Below are 15,613 nucleotides of genomic sequence, written 5' to 3'. Positions count from 1 at the left end.
TCATATATATATATACATATATATACTGTGATATAGATATTGCATGCAAATGTTTATTATACTATACTAGTCATTAAAGAAGAAATTTTATACTGCAGTTAGGTATTATTTTTATTTGGGGCAAAGCTTTGGTTCATACTCCTTGCCGAGGAGTGCAATATAAAAAGGGAAATAAAATCACTTGTTGTCCTTTGGCCCAGTATTTATTTTCTGGTCCTTTTTATATTGTTATATATGACAGTTGATGTTTCTTTTCTCATTGCAGAAGTGGAATTTGCCTATTACATAGCAATCTGAAATGTATAGGATGCCTTAAGTTGTGATTATTATTTTTTAAAGAAATGGTCCTCATGGTGAGGAACCTGCTGTTGTAGGCTCAGAAAGGAGATGACCAGGCGGATGCTGTGGGCGGAGTTGGGTCCTGCTCTGTGGGAAGGCGGCAGAGAGACATTCCAGGGCATTGCGAGTTTGGAGTGTGGAAGCGGGATTCGTCTGTGAGAAGGAAGTTCACTTTGTTTCTGTGTTAAGGTGGATTCCCTACGGTGTATGGTGATACATGCCTGTAAGCCCAACATTTGAGAGGCTGAGGCTGGAGGATTGCCAAAGGTTCAAAACTAGCTTTGTTAACTAGTGAACAAGAGCCTGTCTGAAAAACAAACATAAGCAAACAAAATCCCACTTTGTAAGAACAGCCCATTTCCAGGGCTGGAGAGCAGTTTGTAAGGTGGCTGCGGGGTGGCAGAGACGGTTAATACAGGCATGGTTGGCTGCGGGGTGGCAGAGACGGTTAACAAACAGGCATGGCTGGCTGCGGGGTGGCAGAGACGGTTAACAAACAGGCATGGCTGGCTGCGGGGTGGCAGAGACGGTTAATACAGGCATGGCTGGCTGCGGGGTGGCAGAGAAGGTTAACAAACGGGCATGGCTGGCTGCGGGGTGGCAGAGAGGGTTAACAAACAGGCATGGCTGACTGCGGGGTGGCAGAGACGGTAACAAACAGGCATGGCTGGCTGCGGAGTGGCAGAGATGGTAACAAACAGGCATGGCTGGCTGCGGCTAGCGCGTTTGTCAGGACAGATGGTAATCTGCTTCCGGTCTGCACGACTTGTTCTGACCCTGTTGCCCTGCTCATTCAGGCACTTGACACTGTTTACCCTTGGGTGCGGGGGGTATAGGATCTGTGCTTGTGCAAGGTCTGCGAGCTGAATGCACTCTAGTTAAACTCATTTTCATCTATTGCACCAGACGAAATGAAGCTCAGCTGTTTTCTTTGGACAAGAAAAGACAAGAGGAGAATGGCGCTTTGTGGGATCTACAGTTACGATGCATCTATTCGTGGAGGCACCTGACTGGCTCTGTTCAGAAAAGAGACATCTTAAGGCTGTCGGTTCTTTGTGTGTTTGTGTGTGTGCACGCACATGTGAGTGTGCACTTGAGGCCAGCATTCAACTTCGGATGTCTTCCTTGATTGCTCTCAGCGTTATTTCCTTTGAGACAGGATCTTTTACTGAGCCTGGCGCTCACGAGTCTGTTAGACTGGTGCACCTGTCTGCACCTTCCCAGCACTGGGATCACAGGCCTGCGCCTCTGTGTCAGCTTGTACACGGATGATGGGGATCTGAACTCAGGTCCTCGTGCTTGTGTGGCCAATAACATCTCCCCAGCCCCAAGGCAGACAGTTCTTACGTCTGAGACACATATTTAGGATTACATGAGGGCATTCAAAAAACTTGATCCCTGTGCGCACTTCATGGGGCTGGTGAGATGATAAGGACACTTGCCATCAAGGCCTGTGACCTGAGTTCAGTCCCTGGAAAGCATATGGTACAAGGAGAGAACCAACTCCCCCAGGCTGCAGCCCCGAGTGATGACATCATAGGGGGCATCAAGTCACTGTTGTTTTCTGAGGCTTCCCCCACCGCCGTTGTTCCATGTGGGTCCAAAGAGGAGAAACAGTCCGGGAAGGAAGGTGCTAGAGTTCTCTGACCTGCCCCCAGCCTCCTTCGCAGTGGGCGAGGCATGTATGAGCTGCTCAGTGTCAGATCACTGAAGTACAAAGCCCTAATGCCAAGGAGACCTAATGTTAGTATTGCAGCCAACTTGTTTTCATAGTGTTGTGCGTTTCAGGAGAACTCAAGTGTTTGCTTGAATTGTCACAAAGTATGAGTGCATTTCAATTCCATAAAAGTACCTAACTCATGTTAGGTGCCGAATACTAACTTTGGAAATTACTGTCAGTTGCCTCCTCTGTGACTTTAAATATAGTAATGGCTGTCATCAGGCAGAACAAAGCAGGTTCTCATGTTGCTTTTGTCCTGCTTAGGTATCCTCTCCCCATGTATGTGCGTGTGCAGGGGTGATGGAGGGGTAGGAGGGATTTCAGGTTGGGGTGTGTGTGTGCACGCATAGACATACTTGTACATGCGTATGGAAGAGGGAAGTCACCTTTTGAGACAAGGTCTCTCTTCGAACCCGGAGCTCCCCTTGCTCTGCCTACACTACCCAGAAGTTGGCTAACTCTGCTGGTCAGCAAGCCCCAGGACAGCTTCCTTTCCCTGTCTGCCCAGTGCTGGGATTACAGATGTGGGTTACTGTGCCTAGCCAGTGAATACTGGGGCTAAATTGTGCTCCTTATTCTTATGTGGCAAGCCTATTAACCAACTAAACTCTCTCCTCAACCCTTCCCTGCCCTTTGTAGAAAAACAACAAAAAAGTTTATTATTTTCTTTTTTAAATATTTTCTGCTTACAAGGAAATCTTTTATTTATTTATTATGTATACAGTATTCTGTCTGCCTGAATGTCTGCAGTCAGAAGAGGGCGCCAGATCTCATTATAGATGGTTGTGAGCCACCATGTGGTTGCAGGGGATTGAACTCAGGACCTCTGGAAGAGCAGTCAATGCTTCAACCACTGAGCCACCTCCCCAACCCCCCAAAAGCTTTTTATTTTCTTGTTATTGTTAGCATAGCTGGCCTTTGGGAGTCTGTTGTCCTGCAGATTAGGCTAGCTTACTTTGAGGCCCAAAGGCCCTGTGGGCTAAACTGAGCTGTGCCCCATCAGGATTGGTGTTGTCCCACCTCTGTAGCAGCTGAGTTGCTTAAGTTTCTCCTGGGTAAAAGGAAAGGTTTCGTGGGAATGGACCGCAGTGTTGGGTAGGTATGAGCAGCCGGGATGTGGTCATTCACAGGAGGCTACAGAAATGTCCCTAGCGGTTACTGACCCAGGTCAGTCTCCGGATTCAGGTCCATTGTGTGCTTCAGCTAGTTTGAGACTTAGCATCTTTTTACTGAGTGCTTTGTAGACATCCTGTCTTTTTCATCTCTGAGGCTTGTAGGCCTTAAGTGACTTACCGATAAGTGACAGGGCCAGCCTTGCGACATTGTCCTCTCTGAAGTCCTTTTGTAAGATGAGACCAGGGTCTGGAGATGAAAATGGATACCAAGGTGACTCGGCTGTATCTGGTCTGAGCTGTGCTGACTTCTAAAGTGGCTCTCCTTGTTTGAGTGGAATGGGTAGAGAAAGCAATCCATTTCCTCCTCCTTCTCCTCTTCCTACCCCCTCCTCTTTCTCCTCCTCCTTCTCTTCCTCCTCTTCCCCTCCTCTCCTCCTCCTCTTCCTCCTCCTCCTTCTCATCCTCCTCCTTCTCCTCTTCCTCTTCTCTTCCTCCTCTTCTTCCTTTTTAATTTTTCAAGACAGGGTTTCTCTATGTGTGGCCCTATCTGTCCTAGAACTTGCTCTGTCTCTGGTCTCATGCTGGTCTCTTAACTCACAGAGATCAACCTTTGCCTCCCAAGTGCTGAGATTATTAATGGCATGCGCCACCACCACCCAGTTAGCAATTCATTTTCTATTGCTATACCAAAATCCTAAGGCGGAATGTTTCGGTTTATTTATTTATTTTTCTTTTGATTTTTTTTGAGACAGGGTTTCTCTGTAGCTTTGGAGAGTGTCCTGGAACTAGCTCTTGTAGACCAGGCTGGCCTCAAACTCACAGAGATCCACCTGCCTCTGCCTCCCGAGTGTTGGGATTAAAGGCGTGCGCCACCACCGCCCAGCTGAAGTGTTTTGTGTTAAAAAGTGGTTTCTTTAGCTTATGGTTGGTTGGCCCTGTGTGTTCTGTTTCTGGTGAGGGCCCTCCTGAGTGTGTCACATCATAGTGGACGGTGTCCTGACTGGAAAGTGTAATGTGCAAGAGTGAGGAACCATCTTATGGTGGGGCAGGAAGCCAGACTTGGAGAATTTAAAAAAAAAACACACACACACACACACCCCACCCTTGTGGAAGCTAACACATCCCAGCTGTTGACATTGATCCTTTCCAGTGTTCCCATGTCCTCTTGACCTTGTCCTAGGCCCCCATCTCTTACAGGTTCCAACCCTCTCGCTTCTTCTCACCAGCATATCAGCCCTTATGGAACACACTCAGACCCTGTCGAAGGCATAGCAGCTGGCGTGGGATGAGAATCTTGAGTCTCCAGATTTAACTTTTGCCCCTACAAGAGGATGCAATGTGAAGGACATAGGGTAGGCAGAGGCAGAAGTGACCCTGGAGAGCTGTGTCTGAACCAGGAGGCAGGGACTCTATGGGCCAGACAGAGCCAAGAGCCCAAGGGTAGCTAACCTTGGTTCAGTACTGTTAAGCCCCGCCCCTCTGTGCCAGCTGGTGGGAATCTGTTCTGCTTCACACACACACACACACCCCGCTCACTCCCATTGCCGGATCTACTGGCATCTGTTTGTACAGGGAAAAGGAGCTGCTCCTTGGGATGAGAGGAAGAAAGAATGCAGCACTGCCCCACCCCTCCTCCAAATAAAAAAAGACTCAATGGCTTTCTTGGGCCAGCTCCGCTAATCATGGGAGAAACATTTAATTTCAACCAGATTACAAGGCGGTTTCTTTTATTTGTTTTTGGCTGGATTTGTGCCAAGGATTCAACTTTTCCTGTTCATTTTATTAAAAACTTTATAAACAGTAATAATAAATAGATATAAAACTGCCGTATAAATGACAGTGAGACCCAAATGAAATTCACAAGGGTCAGCGTTGAATAAGTAACAGAGCCACGTCCTTGTGCGATCAAATGCTCATATATGCAAATTAGATCCAGAGCTTTACTACAGTGTTTTAATTAATATTTATAAATCACAGAGTGCCTTGGAAAGGACCAGTAACCTATTTATATTGCTATCATGTCGCACAAATAACAGATCCTCAGGGGAGTGCTGTCTGCTTTGCATTTGGTCGGAAAAGTAAGCACGTTGTTGTCTGTCTCCCCTTAGGTGTGGTGTCAGCACAGCGACAGGTCACCGTCCAGGAAGGACCCTTGTACCGCACAGAGGGCTCCCACATCACCATTTGGTGCAATGTGAGTGGCTACCAGGGTCCCTCTGAGCAGAACTTCCAGTGGTCCATTTACCTACCCTCTGCTCCAGAACGTGAAGTCCAGATCGTTAGCACAGTGGACTCGTCCTTCCCTTACGCCATCTACACCCAGCGAGTCCGAAGTGGGAAGATCTACGTGGAGAGAATCCAGGGGAACTCAGCCTTACTGCACATCACAGAGCTACAAGCCCGGGATGCTGGGGAGTATGAATGTCACACCCCCAACACGGATGAACGCTACTTTGGAAGCTACAGTGCCAAGATGAACCTAGTGGGTAAGGAGACATTGCTTTTGTGTGGCCAGTGTCAGGCCTGAGCCCCTTCTGTTGCCATGTATCTTTGCTGCATACTGTATGGCTGAAAGACAGACTCCCCAAATATCTTGGGATACATAGGGGAGCATAAGTGAACACTATTTCTGTGTGTACTTGTGAACACTATTTGAGGCTGACACTTGGGAGTTCTTGTGCAAACGTTAAGAACCTCAGTGACTAACCAGACCTTTCCTGGTCAAAGGCAATATGAATATGTAAAATCAAGATCTGGGAGTAGTGTCTCACGCCTATCATCCCAGTATCCAGGAGGCTGAAGCAAGGCACTACCCTGTGGCAAGGACATTTGTGGGTGACAATTTGGAGGGATGGCTCAGACGGTAAAGTGGGTAAGGTCAATGGGAAGAGAGCCAAGTCCCTTCAAGAGCAAGAGCAAAAGTCCCACCCTCCAGAGGCAGGACAGTGGCAGTAGATAGAGGCTAACAGGAGGATCACTGCAGGAGGGCGGTCATGTGTGTGAGGGCAATCTCAGGAGAGTTCCTGCTCAGATAACCCAGTGAGTTCCAGATGCTCAGAGGGGACAGAGACCGAGACGGGAATGAGACCATTTGAGATATAGTAAGTGATTTTAGTGATTCTCAGACAGTAATGGTTCTTCTGGGAACTGAGTGGATCTCAGAGACAGACAGGAGCTTGTGACTGAAGCTGCCCATGAACAGTTGTGTTCTTTAGTCTCCTTCCCTGTTGATCTGAGTTCAATGAATAGAAAATCCAACGAAGAAGCAGAAGGTGAGAGCTTCTTCAGCAGGCCTGCTCTTTGGGCAGACACGCACTGGAATAGCACTGCTTGAAGCCTCCACTACTGTCCAAAGGGTCTGTCTTTAATGTGAAGTAATCGACAGAAAAGTGTCTCTATTTTGGGGTGCAATTCCCTGAACTCCATCTTTCAGGAATGATGAGGAAAAAGGACAGGTTTTGAGGTGCGGGAGAGAGTAGGGCTCCGGGTACCGAGACCTCCCTGTCTGCGTGCTAAGAAGCTACAGACTGCCTGTCTCTCTCGGTGCTCTCTCTGTGCTGGGGAGGTTGTAAGCTGGAAGAGTCGGGAGCATTTAGTGTGGGCCCCTCTGGTTACCATTGCCGGTGAGAAAGGGCAGACAGCGGCAAGACTGTTCTGATTTGTACCCAAGTCCTGAGCTCAGCAGAACCTGTTGGTGGGCTTTTGTCAATAAGGACGCTGCCTCTGCTTCTTTTTCATTCTGTAATGAGCCTCTAAAGTAAGAGGACTTTAAACATCAACCTTGGGACAGGAACAGGAGGAAAACATGCCCCTGTCATGACTGGAGCGCCTTTATCAGGCCTTTATCAGGCCGAGTAGGATGGCGTATAGTCTTCAGAAAGATAAAGGTCGGGGTAAAAACCCCAGTGACTGGACATAGCAGTGTCTTCATTTGCCTGAGTCCTCTGTGTACAGCTGTGGCCACTTTGATGAATCCCGTGAAGGCACGAGGGTGCAGCCAGGCTTCGTGGTGCCCATTTGTAATCCAGCCACTTGGAAGGCTGAGGCTGGAAGATCACAAGTTCGAGACCACCTTGAACAACATTGTGAGACTTGGTCTCCAAATTAAAGAGGTAGACTGTGGGGGTTGGAGCCCAGTGGTAGAGTACTTGCCTATTCAAGTCCTAGGCTTTTTCCCCAGGACAAGGGGAAAATAGGGAATGATGGTGGTTTTTCTCCGTTCCCACTCCCCAGCCCCACATCTCAGGACAGTGCGCGGATAAGGTAAACTGGGAGATGGGATGGAGAGGAGGGTCCAGAAGGGAAGAGGGGAGGGGCTGCTTAGGAATGGAAAGCCAGAAGGTCCAGGAGCCGTTCCCAGTCAGAAGTGAGGTGAAGGTATCTCAAAGCAATACCAAAACCAACGTCAAATCTTATTAGACCTCAGCGATTATTCTTACAGTTTTCTCAGGGAATTTTTTTTTGTTGTATACATTTTAAAAATAAAGTCCATCTTTGCTCTGAGTGTTATTAAAATACCAAGCAGGTGTCCGTGCCAAAAATATTATCTCGGCTACCATAAAAGAAAAGTGTATTTAGGTTTATATGCCTTTCGGGGTTGTCTGTGGCCTCAAATCGATTGTTAGGGCTGCTTTTGTTGAGGCAGTAATAGTGGTTTCTGTGTAGAGTAGGGCCCTCGCCTCTCGGAAGGTGAGTCTCGGATTCTGTAGCCTTGTAACCTTCCTCTGTCGGAACATTCTATGTTACAGTGATCCCAGATTCCCTGCAGGCCACAGCTGTCCCCCAGACTCTGCACAAAGTGGAACAGGACCCACTGGAGCTCAGTTGTGAAGTGTCCACTGAGAGCGACCAGCACAGCCACCTCTCAGTATCCTGGCTTCGGCGGAAGGGTGGCGAGAAGCCGGTGGAAGTCATTTCCCTGAGCCGAGACTTCATCCTGCACTCCAGCAGTGAATACGCCCAGAGGCAGAGCCTGGGCGAGGTACGGCTGGACAAGCTGGGGAGAACCACCTTCCGCCTCACCATCTTCCACCTGCAGCCGTCCGACCAGGGCGAGTTCTACTGCGAGGCTGCCGAGTGGATCCAAGATCCAGATGGCTCTTGGTACGCCATGACTAGGAAGCGCTCCGAGGGTGCTGTGGTCAACGTTCAGCCCACCGGTCAGTCTCTCTCAGCTTCTTGTCCTTTATCCGGTGGGGAGTCAGACACTAGGAGGGTTTGGGAACACCTTGTTTGGTAACCATGACAACACAGTAGGGTTTTGGGTGAGGTTAGAAATGGTTGTGACGTCTGCTGGAGAAAACGGGCACACAGACCCAACTTGCCGTGAGTCACGGCTGCCTATACTGGGCCTGCTCATCATCATGTTTTCCTTACTATACGGTCTCATACTTTATTTTGAATAAGAAATTTGTTTTTTAAAAATGAGAGATTTTACAGAAAAGTGTGGCTGGAGAGAAGGCTGGAGAGTGGCCAAGAGCATGTATTGCCCTTGCAGGGGACCCAGGTTCAATTCCTCGCTCCCACACAGTGGCTCACAACTCTTCAGCTTCAGTCCCAGGGGATCCTTTGCCCTCTTTGGATCTCCAAGCACACATGTGATATGCACATATACATGCAGGCACATAAAATAAATGAGTACATCTTTTTTTAAAAAAAAAATGAGAGATATCACAGAAAATCATTGTGTCTTATGTATGTATGACTCTGGGTTCCCATTCCTGACAGCCGTGGGTGCCACCCAGTCTGATGATGTTTCGGTTGCAAAGGACATTTGAGATGAGCCTTTTGTTGGATGTGTGAAACAGCAAGGAAAGCAGATGTTAGTGTACCATTATTTTGACATTAATATTCCTGCCATTCTTTTACAACTTCTAAAATGCTTTAACATGTTGTTACGTCTGTGAGGCAAGGTAGGATGGCTTCCTCACCTTGCGGCTGAGCGTAGCGAATACAGTGCTCTTTGGCGTGACCCCAGTAAGAACCAGATGTGTGCCATGAGGCCCGTGTAGAGTGTTAGCTCCTGCTGTGGACACTTTGTCAAGGGAAGGCCTGGCAGGGTCCCTGAAGGGGAAGAATGGTGTGCTTAGGGCTGAGGTAGTGGTGGCGGCCTGTGCAGTCCTTAGGGCTGAGGTAGTGGTGGTGGCCTAGCAAGCCGCAGCTCTCCACAGCTTCTCTTGATATTTCCTGAGACTCCGGGTTCTCCTCTAGGTTCTTGCACCTGCAGAGCTCCATTGAGAACTGATGCCGTTGTGACCGGTGTTGGCCGAGCTAGGGCTAGGGCGGGTTCTTATGTGGGCCTGGCTTTGGCTGGAGAATGGTTATCGCCAGAGGGCCTTGTCTCCTCTCTCTGCTGAGGGTTGTTGGTCCTGATGAGGACAGGATGTTTCTGTGTTACAGGTGGCAGTGTTCTTGTCAGCCCTGTCTCTTGTCCTCCTTGCGAAGGTGCTGGGGTATTTGAGAGCAATGCTTCCGAGTCACCTGATACTGAACTTTCTGACTCATCCAGGATCCCTCCTCAGAGACTCCTGGGGCAGGGCTGGGAAGCTGATGGACTTCCCAGGTCCTTCTTCACTGGTCTACATTCTCTCTAGCACAGCTCTAGAGGGAGCAGGCTAGCAGGATCTCTGGACACCCAGTGGGTGTGAAAGCAAATGGTGGTGGGGTTCTTGGTGAGAGGGGCACACTTGATCCACTTAGGACTGGGGCTCTTAGTGGCTTCTGGATCTTCTAATATTAAGTTTACCCAAGAGGCTTTAGTTCCTGTTTATCATTTGCCTTCCTGGTTGGTCTTAAGATCAGTGTCAAAAAAAATGTCTGAACCTAATTTCGAGTCTTAATGCTTTTAAATTAGGTTGCATCAGCTAATCTTCTTTATTTTAATCTTACCAATTTAGAATTAGGACATTTGAACTTGCCCTGCGCATGTATCCAGACTAAGCCAGCAGAGGAAAATTTTAATGGAAAAAATAAAACGTTGATATCTTCACGGTGTGTACTTGTTCAAGCTCAGGAGTTGCAACTCCACCTTCCGGCCTTTTTCTTCATGTTTATTTTAATAGACATTAGTCTTTCCAGCACTGAAGGTGTGGTACGAGGCCCCAGGACTGCCAAGATGAATGACATTACCCTGTGCAGTGATGGAGGGTCATGGGGACATGCAGAGCCCCGCTGGGAGGTCTGTTCACCTGTTGGTGGCAGCACTGGTTGTCTTTGTAACTTGGTCGAGGGGTCCATTGTAAGCGGACTCTCAGAGACACTCATAGCATGACACACCCATTGTGTCGTTGGACATGGACATCTAAAGACTGAACGCAAATGAGGAGGACTCGGGAGAGCCCTTAGGGCAAGACTAGGACCAAGTTCAAGAGACCCATGACAGTAGGAGGTGGTCCGAGAACAAGCCCCGTTGTGAAAGGAGCAGAATGGTCAGGCGAGGCAGGGGAGAGGCAGAGGCATGGGAGAGGCAGAGACAGGGGAGAGGCAGAAATGATGCTGTCCTGGAACCAAGGGAGGAGAGTGGCCCTAGAGGCTAGAGCTTGCTCAGGAGGATGAGGGTCGCGTCAACCATTGGTGTTGCTCACTGGGTCAGTGGACAAGGGATCAGGAAGCCAGATGTCAGTGGGCTAGGAAAAAGGGATACAAAATAGCGTACGCCAAATCCATAGTCAATTGATTGGGTATAAGCAAGAGCAGATTGCTCTGCAGAAAGGGGGGTTTGCATCTCCAGGAAATGTGAAGACTCCATGGAACTTGAGGCATTCTCATGGGATAAGCAGCATCCGGGGCTGCCAAGAGAGGAAAGCCCTGGCGGTAGCTCACTTAGCCTAGGACAGACGAGAAGGTCTGAGACCCTGGGATCCTCTGGTTTGCCACACGGGCAATCTCCTGGAAGGAGTGCCTTTTAGGGTTGATGATGGATTATGAAGTACTGTATTTTATTGATCAGAGGGCTAATGACAATGGATAACATGGGCACAGTCTCATCTGGGTACGTTGTCCGAGCAGACGGTAGCAGAGTAAACCCTTTTGCTTTCTGCCGTTGTCTCCCAGGACTCTTTCATGTGAGGTGGGGTGGAGCCCACAGCTGACATGTCACAGGTATTATTGAGAGGGCTTTGGGTAATACAGGGAGGAGCTAGTCACGGGCAAGAAATGGTGTCTGACTCAGGAGACTGACCTGTGTGGAAGGAGGGGACGGAGAGAAAACAGGCTGAGTGGACTGGAGAAGAGCAACGCTTCCTTGGCTCACACAGTCCACTCCCACGGGGAAATAGGACGCTCGTGTGCTTGAAGAGCATGAGGGATGGGCTCGGGACAACCGAGGCATGGATCTCAAAGATGGTAGTGGTGGCCCGGAAGTGCCGCAGAGGGAAGGCCATTATGGCATTGAGGTTGATGAGTCCTTAGACACTCACACGCCACCATGATGGGATTTCCCTCTGTAGTCTCTTCAAGCTGGAACTGGAAGGAGTTAGGAGCTGCAGGCTCCCACAGCAAGGGGAGATGGTGCCACTTCCCCAACTCCTAACCCCTCTTCCTGTCCCCCCCCCCACTTTCACCGTGAGTGCCTCCCGCCACAGGGTGAAGTCTCTTGAGTCGACCATCAACTACTACTGTTTCCTGGAGATCGTGGCATTGTTTGCAGTGGTGATACCGCTGGGCCTAGATAGATACCAGCTCTTGCGAGAGTTCCTGCCTCGATCCTTGGCCATTTTCAGAGGTGCTTGACTGTTAGTGGAAGTAGATTCTTTTCCTGCTCTGTCTGATTAAAGTCATGACCTGGCAGGTTTTAGGCTGGTGCAAAGACATTTTATGGGACGCAGCTAGTTTGTCTTACCCACATCTAATTTTCAGTGTTCTTATAGTAGTAGAGAAGAATCTCAGTAAATTCACCTGAGTTTTGATTAGAACTGGGGTCAGCACCTAATTTTGTCTCACAGACCTCTGTGAGTCCTACAGGATCTGCTGAGCAAACAAACGTCCTTGTGATCATGTTGCTCTAGCGGAACTCAGGCCTGGACCTTTGCCAGCTGCCACTGAGTGAGACTAGACTTGTCTGCAGGCGCCGGAGGTTTAATCCGGAGCAGTGTGCTCCTTGACAGAGTCCCGTTGGTCTAGATGCAAATGGTGAGCTCCTGAGACCGCCTGGGTTTGGTTGAGACTCTTAAGAGTTTGCATGGCTGGAGTTGGGTTTTTCTCTCAAGATGAACGCTGAGTCGTCTCTGTGGTTAGTGTCGTGAAGAAGGTTGGGGAATAGGAATTTCCTGAAGCAGTTTGGGTTGCAGCCCTCATTTACCCAGAATGCATCCAATTTGTTCGCAGACAAAGAGTTCACCGTGCGCCTGGAGACAGATAAGCGGCTACACACAGTGGGCGAGACAGTGGAGTTCAGGTGTATCCTAGAGGCTCAGAACATTCCTGACCGGTACTTTGCCGTCTCCTGGGCCTTCAACAGCTCACTCATCGCCACCATGGGGCCCAACGCTGTGCCAGTCCTCAACAGTGAATTTGCCCACCGTGAAGCCAAGGGACAGCTTAAAGTGGCTAAAGAGGGTGACGGTGTCTTTGTCCTTAAGATATACCACCTCCGCCAGGAAGACAGCGGTAAATACAACTGCCGGGTGACAGAGCGAGAGAAGACTGTCACTGGCGAGTTCATCGACAAGGAAAGCAAGCGTCCCAAGAACATCCCCATCGTCGTCCTTCCCCTCAGTAAGTAGAAGTGCGGCGCTTACTAGTTCCTAGTGCAGTGACTAGTGTCATATTGGAGAAGTAGTGGAGAGAGAATAGCTCCAGGGGGAAGGGGCGGTCGGGATAAGATGACCAGAAAGAGGGCCTCTCTGCCTTCTCCAGCCCCCGGTCTACAAAGCAGCAGGGGCTTGTCTTGGCTGGAGATGGTACCTGCAGACTTGAACTCACGCAGCTTGGTGTAAAACACCAGCCTTGCCAGCTCAGCCTGGGGGAAGACCAGGAAGTCATTTGTTCCTCTGGAGGAGTTAAATCCCAGAAGTGGGTAGAGGCCTGCCTTGAAATCTCACTTAAGGAGAGCTCATCTCTTATGGGAGGATTTGGGTATCATCAACTGCATTGTTAGGAAGGATTTGCTGTCTGGGTTTTTTCAGGTATCAAGGCGGGTAGTTCCCTAATTGTCTCTTCTGTACTGAAATTGCATTGTTAGAAGGCGGTGGGTGGTAGAGCACTCGGCTAGCGTGCACGAAGTGATAGGTTCATCCTAATGTGCACATAGATGGTCAGGGGATGGGGTGTCTGCCTTACTGGAGTGTGCTTCGAGAGCTTGGGCCTCTCAAGGTTGTTCCAGGGGCTCTGCCTCATGCATGACACTGACCATGTCAGGATGGGTGGTGCCCTTCTGGGAACTTCAGAGATGAACAGAGTGCATGCATGCTGTGTTTAAAATATCCATGGTGTCGAGACATTCTTATTAATCTCTTTTCTCTCACAGTTCTGTTTTTAGCAAAAAGTTAATCACAACTTACAACGCTCTGATTTTTAAACAAGATGGTCCAGTTTAAGAACTAACCTTTAACCTTTTCTTAGCTCCTAGGACTGTTCCTCTTCTTAGCCTTGTAATGATTTCCTTTACATTTTTATTTACACGTTTGTGTGTTTGAAATGTTTATCTATTAAGTGTGAAGTCCAAAATAGATTGAGAAGGCCTGTCACCCTTCTCTCTCTTTTCATCAATGGGATTGTTTTTCTGTCATGCTTATTGTACTTCACACACACACACACACACACACACACACACACACACACACACACACGTAACCTTGAACTCTGGTGCTTTTCTTGCAATTGCATGGTGCTTTGCATAGAGTAGGTGCTTGCTGAATACTTGTACAGTTGAAACGATCAGATTGAATGCCCACACTCTTTATCCTGTTTTCCTGTGCCTGCCCTAACCACAGACTCTGTGCTTTTAAACTAATCTCTCCTTGTTTCGTAAGGATGGCATGAAGGGCAGCCACCCTGTTTGCTTCCTCTATCTTTTGTGCTAAAAGATTTCCCCCAGCCCTTCCAAGAACTTGTTTGATGATCTGTGGCCTGCTATATTGCTTTTCCAGCAGATAACTGGGTAGTTAAAGTCCCCCAGCAGCACCAGATCCTGCCCCAAGGCCACTTGGGTAAGTCTACTGAAGAACAACAATCAATCGGTAATGGTGATAATGCCCTGGATTTTAATGGCACCTTTCCTCCTAAGAACCCAAAGTGCTTCTGCATAAATGATCTCTCTGCTCTCAATCCTCCAATCTCCGTCCAAGCTAGCGTTACATCCATCTTGTGAATGGAGACATCAGAGCACACACAGGGAGTGTCTGATCCGGTTGTTCAGTTAGTGGTGGGGCTTGCGATTGCATTAGGAACATTCGCTCTAACTCCAAACCCGCTGCTCCGCGCTTAGCCTGTGCTCCGCCGGCAGCCTCTTGATTGGAAAATTCATTTATGAACACACACTCAGATGTTGAATAATTCTGTCCTAGTTTTCATTCAGTCCGGAGGATTTTACCTTGTTCTAAGCCTGGGAACCCGTGTAAATAGTTACAGCGTGCAGTGCAGCAGCAGAGCCGGGTTTGTCCAGGCCTTGGCTGCCAGAGGCTTTCCTTCTGTCTAGGTTTTCCAGGCTTCCTCCAAATAGCCATCCAGAATGTCCTGAGGAGTCCACTGGGCTGGCAGTCGTGCATACGACTGATGTCCTACAGGTTGCTCTTCTGTATGAGACAGACCAGAGGGTTTATTCCTTGATCCTGAAGCTGTCTTCCGTATTTCACCTCGAGCTGAAAACAGTGAGGAAGGATACTGGTGATGACGAATAACGCCTGGGGCTGTAACTCAGCTGTGGAATGCCTGTGGAGCATCCATGAGCCTTAGGTTCAGCCTCAGTTCTGCCCACTTCCCCATTTCCTCCTCTCGGTGTCATGACCTGAAGTAGACACTCGTAGAGTCCCCAACTGTGCACGTGATAACTGAGGCTTGGTGAGAACACCAGGATTCCAGTCAGGAGGCAGGCAGTGCAGCCAAGCTCCAAAGCCCTGCCAACAACAGCCTTGCCCTGGGCAGGCTGTCCTCCTGAGGGCTGCTCTTCCCACATTGTCCAGATCCACTTCCTGTGAAGCAAGCTCAGCCTACTCACTATGACGAAAGCTAGGCGCTGAGGCCTGGTGCTCTTCTTTTCTGTTTCTGTCTGTGGGGAAATAAAAGGGAGAAGAATAAAGTGGATCCAAATGCTGCCGTGATCGGGTGTGCTTCTTGATCTGGGATTTGACTTAATCGATTGTCAATGGTGCCTAGAAAATTGAATCCAAATTGATTATGACACTATCTATTGTGTTGTTTAATTTATATGAGCTTATTGAACTCAATATAGGTAATTATGCAAAATAATATATGCATAATTAGGAAAGTGTTAGCTATGCTG

General features: G+C 48.7%; 1 protein-coding gene across 4 annotated transcripts in view; it reads left to right on the top strand.

Moving 5' to 3' along the window:
- Igsf3 (immunoglobulin superfamily member 3) overlaps positions 1–15,613 on the top strand; it is an 89,206-nt gene that overhangs the window by 46,332 nt on the left and 27,261 nt on the right. The window contains exons 3-6 of one of the 4 annotated variants that reach the window (XM_085677918.2): positions 5,283–5,660; positions 7,923–8,333; positions 12,499–12,888; positions 14,265–14,321. In XM_085677918.2, the coding sequence (XP_085534044.2) occupies positions 5,283–5,660; positions 7,923–8,333; positions 12,499–12,888; positions 14,265–14,321 (1,236 nt within the window). Of the gene's footprint in view, positions 1–5,282; positions 5,661–7,922; positions 8,334–11,664; positions 11,897–12,498; positions 12,889–14,261; positions 14,322–15,613 lie in introns of those variants that run through there. The other 3 variants (XM_048442196.3, XM_048442197.3, XM_087897699.1) reach the window with 3 other exon arrangements.

This window comes from Myodes glareolus, chromosome 17, assembly GCF_982192425.1.
Source record: "Myodes glareolus chromosome 17, mMyoGla1.1, whole genome shotgun sequence".
Taxonomy (NCBI): Eukaryota; Metazoa; Chordata; class Mammalia; order Rodentia; family Cricetidae; genus Myodes; species Myodes glareolus.
The sequence above is the reverse complement of the archived record's forward strand: the minus strand, read 5'-3'. Positions and strand labels throughout refer to the sequence as shown.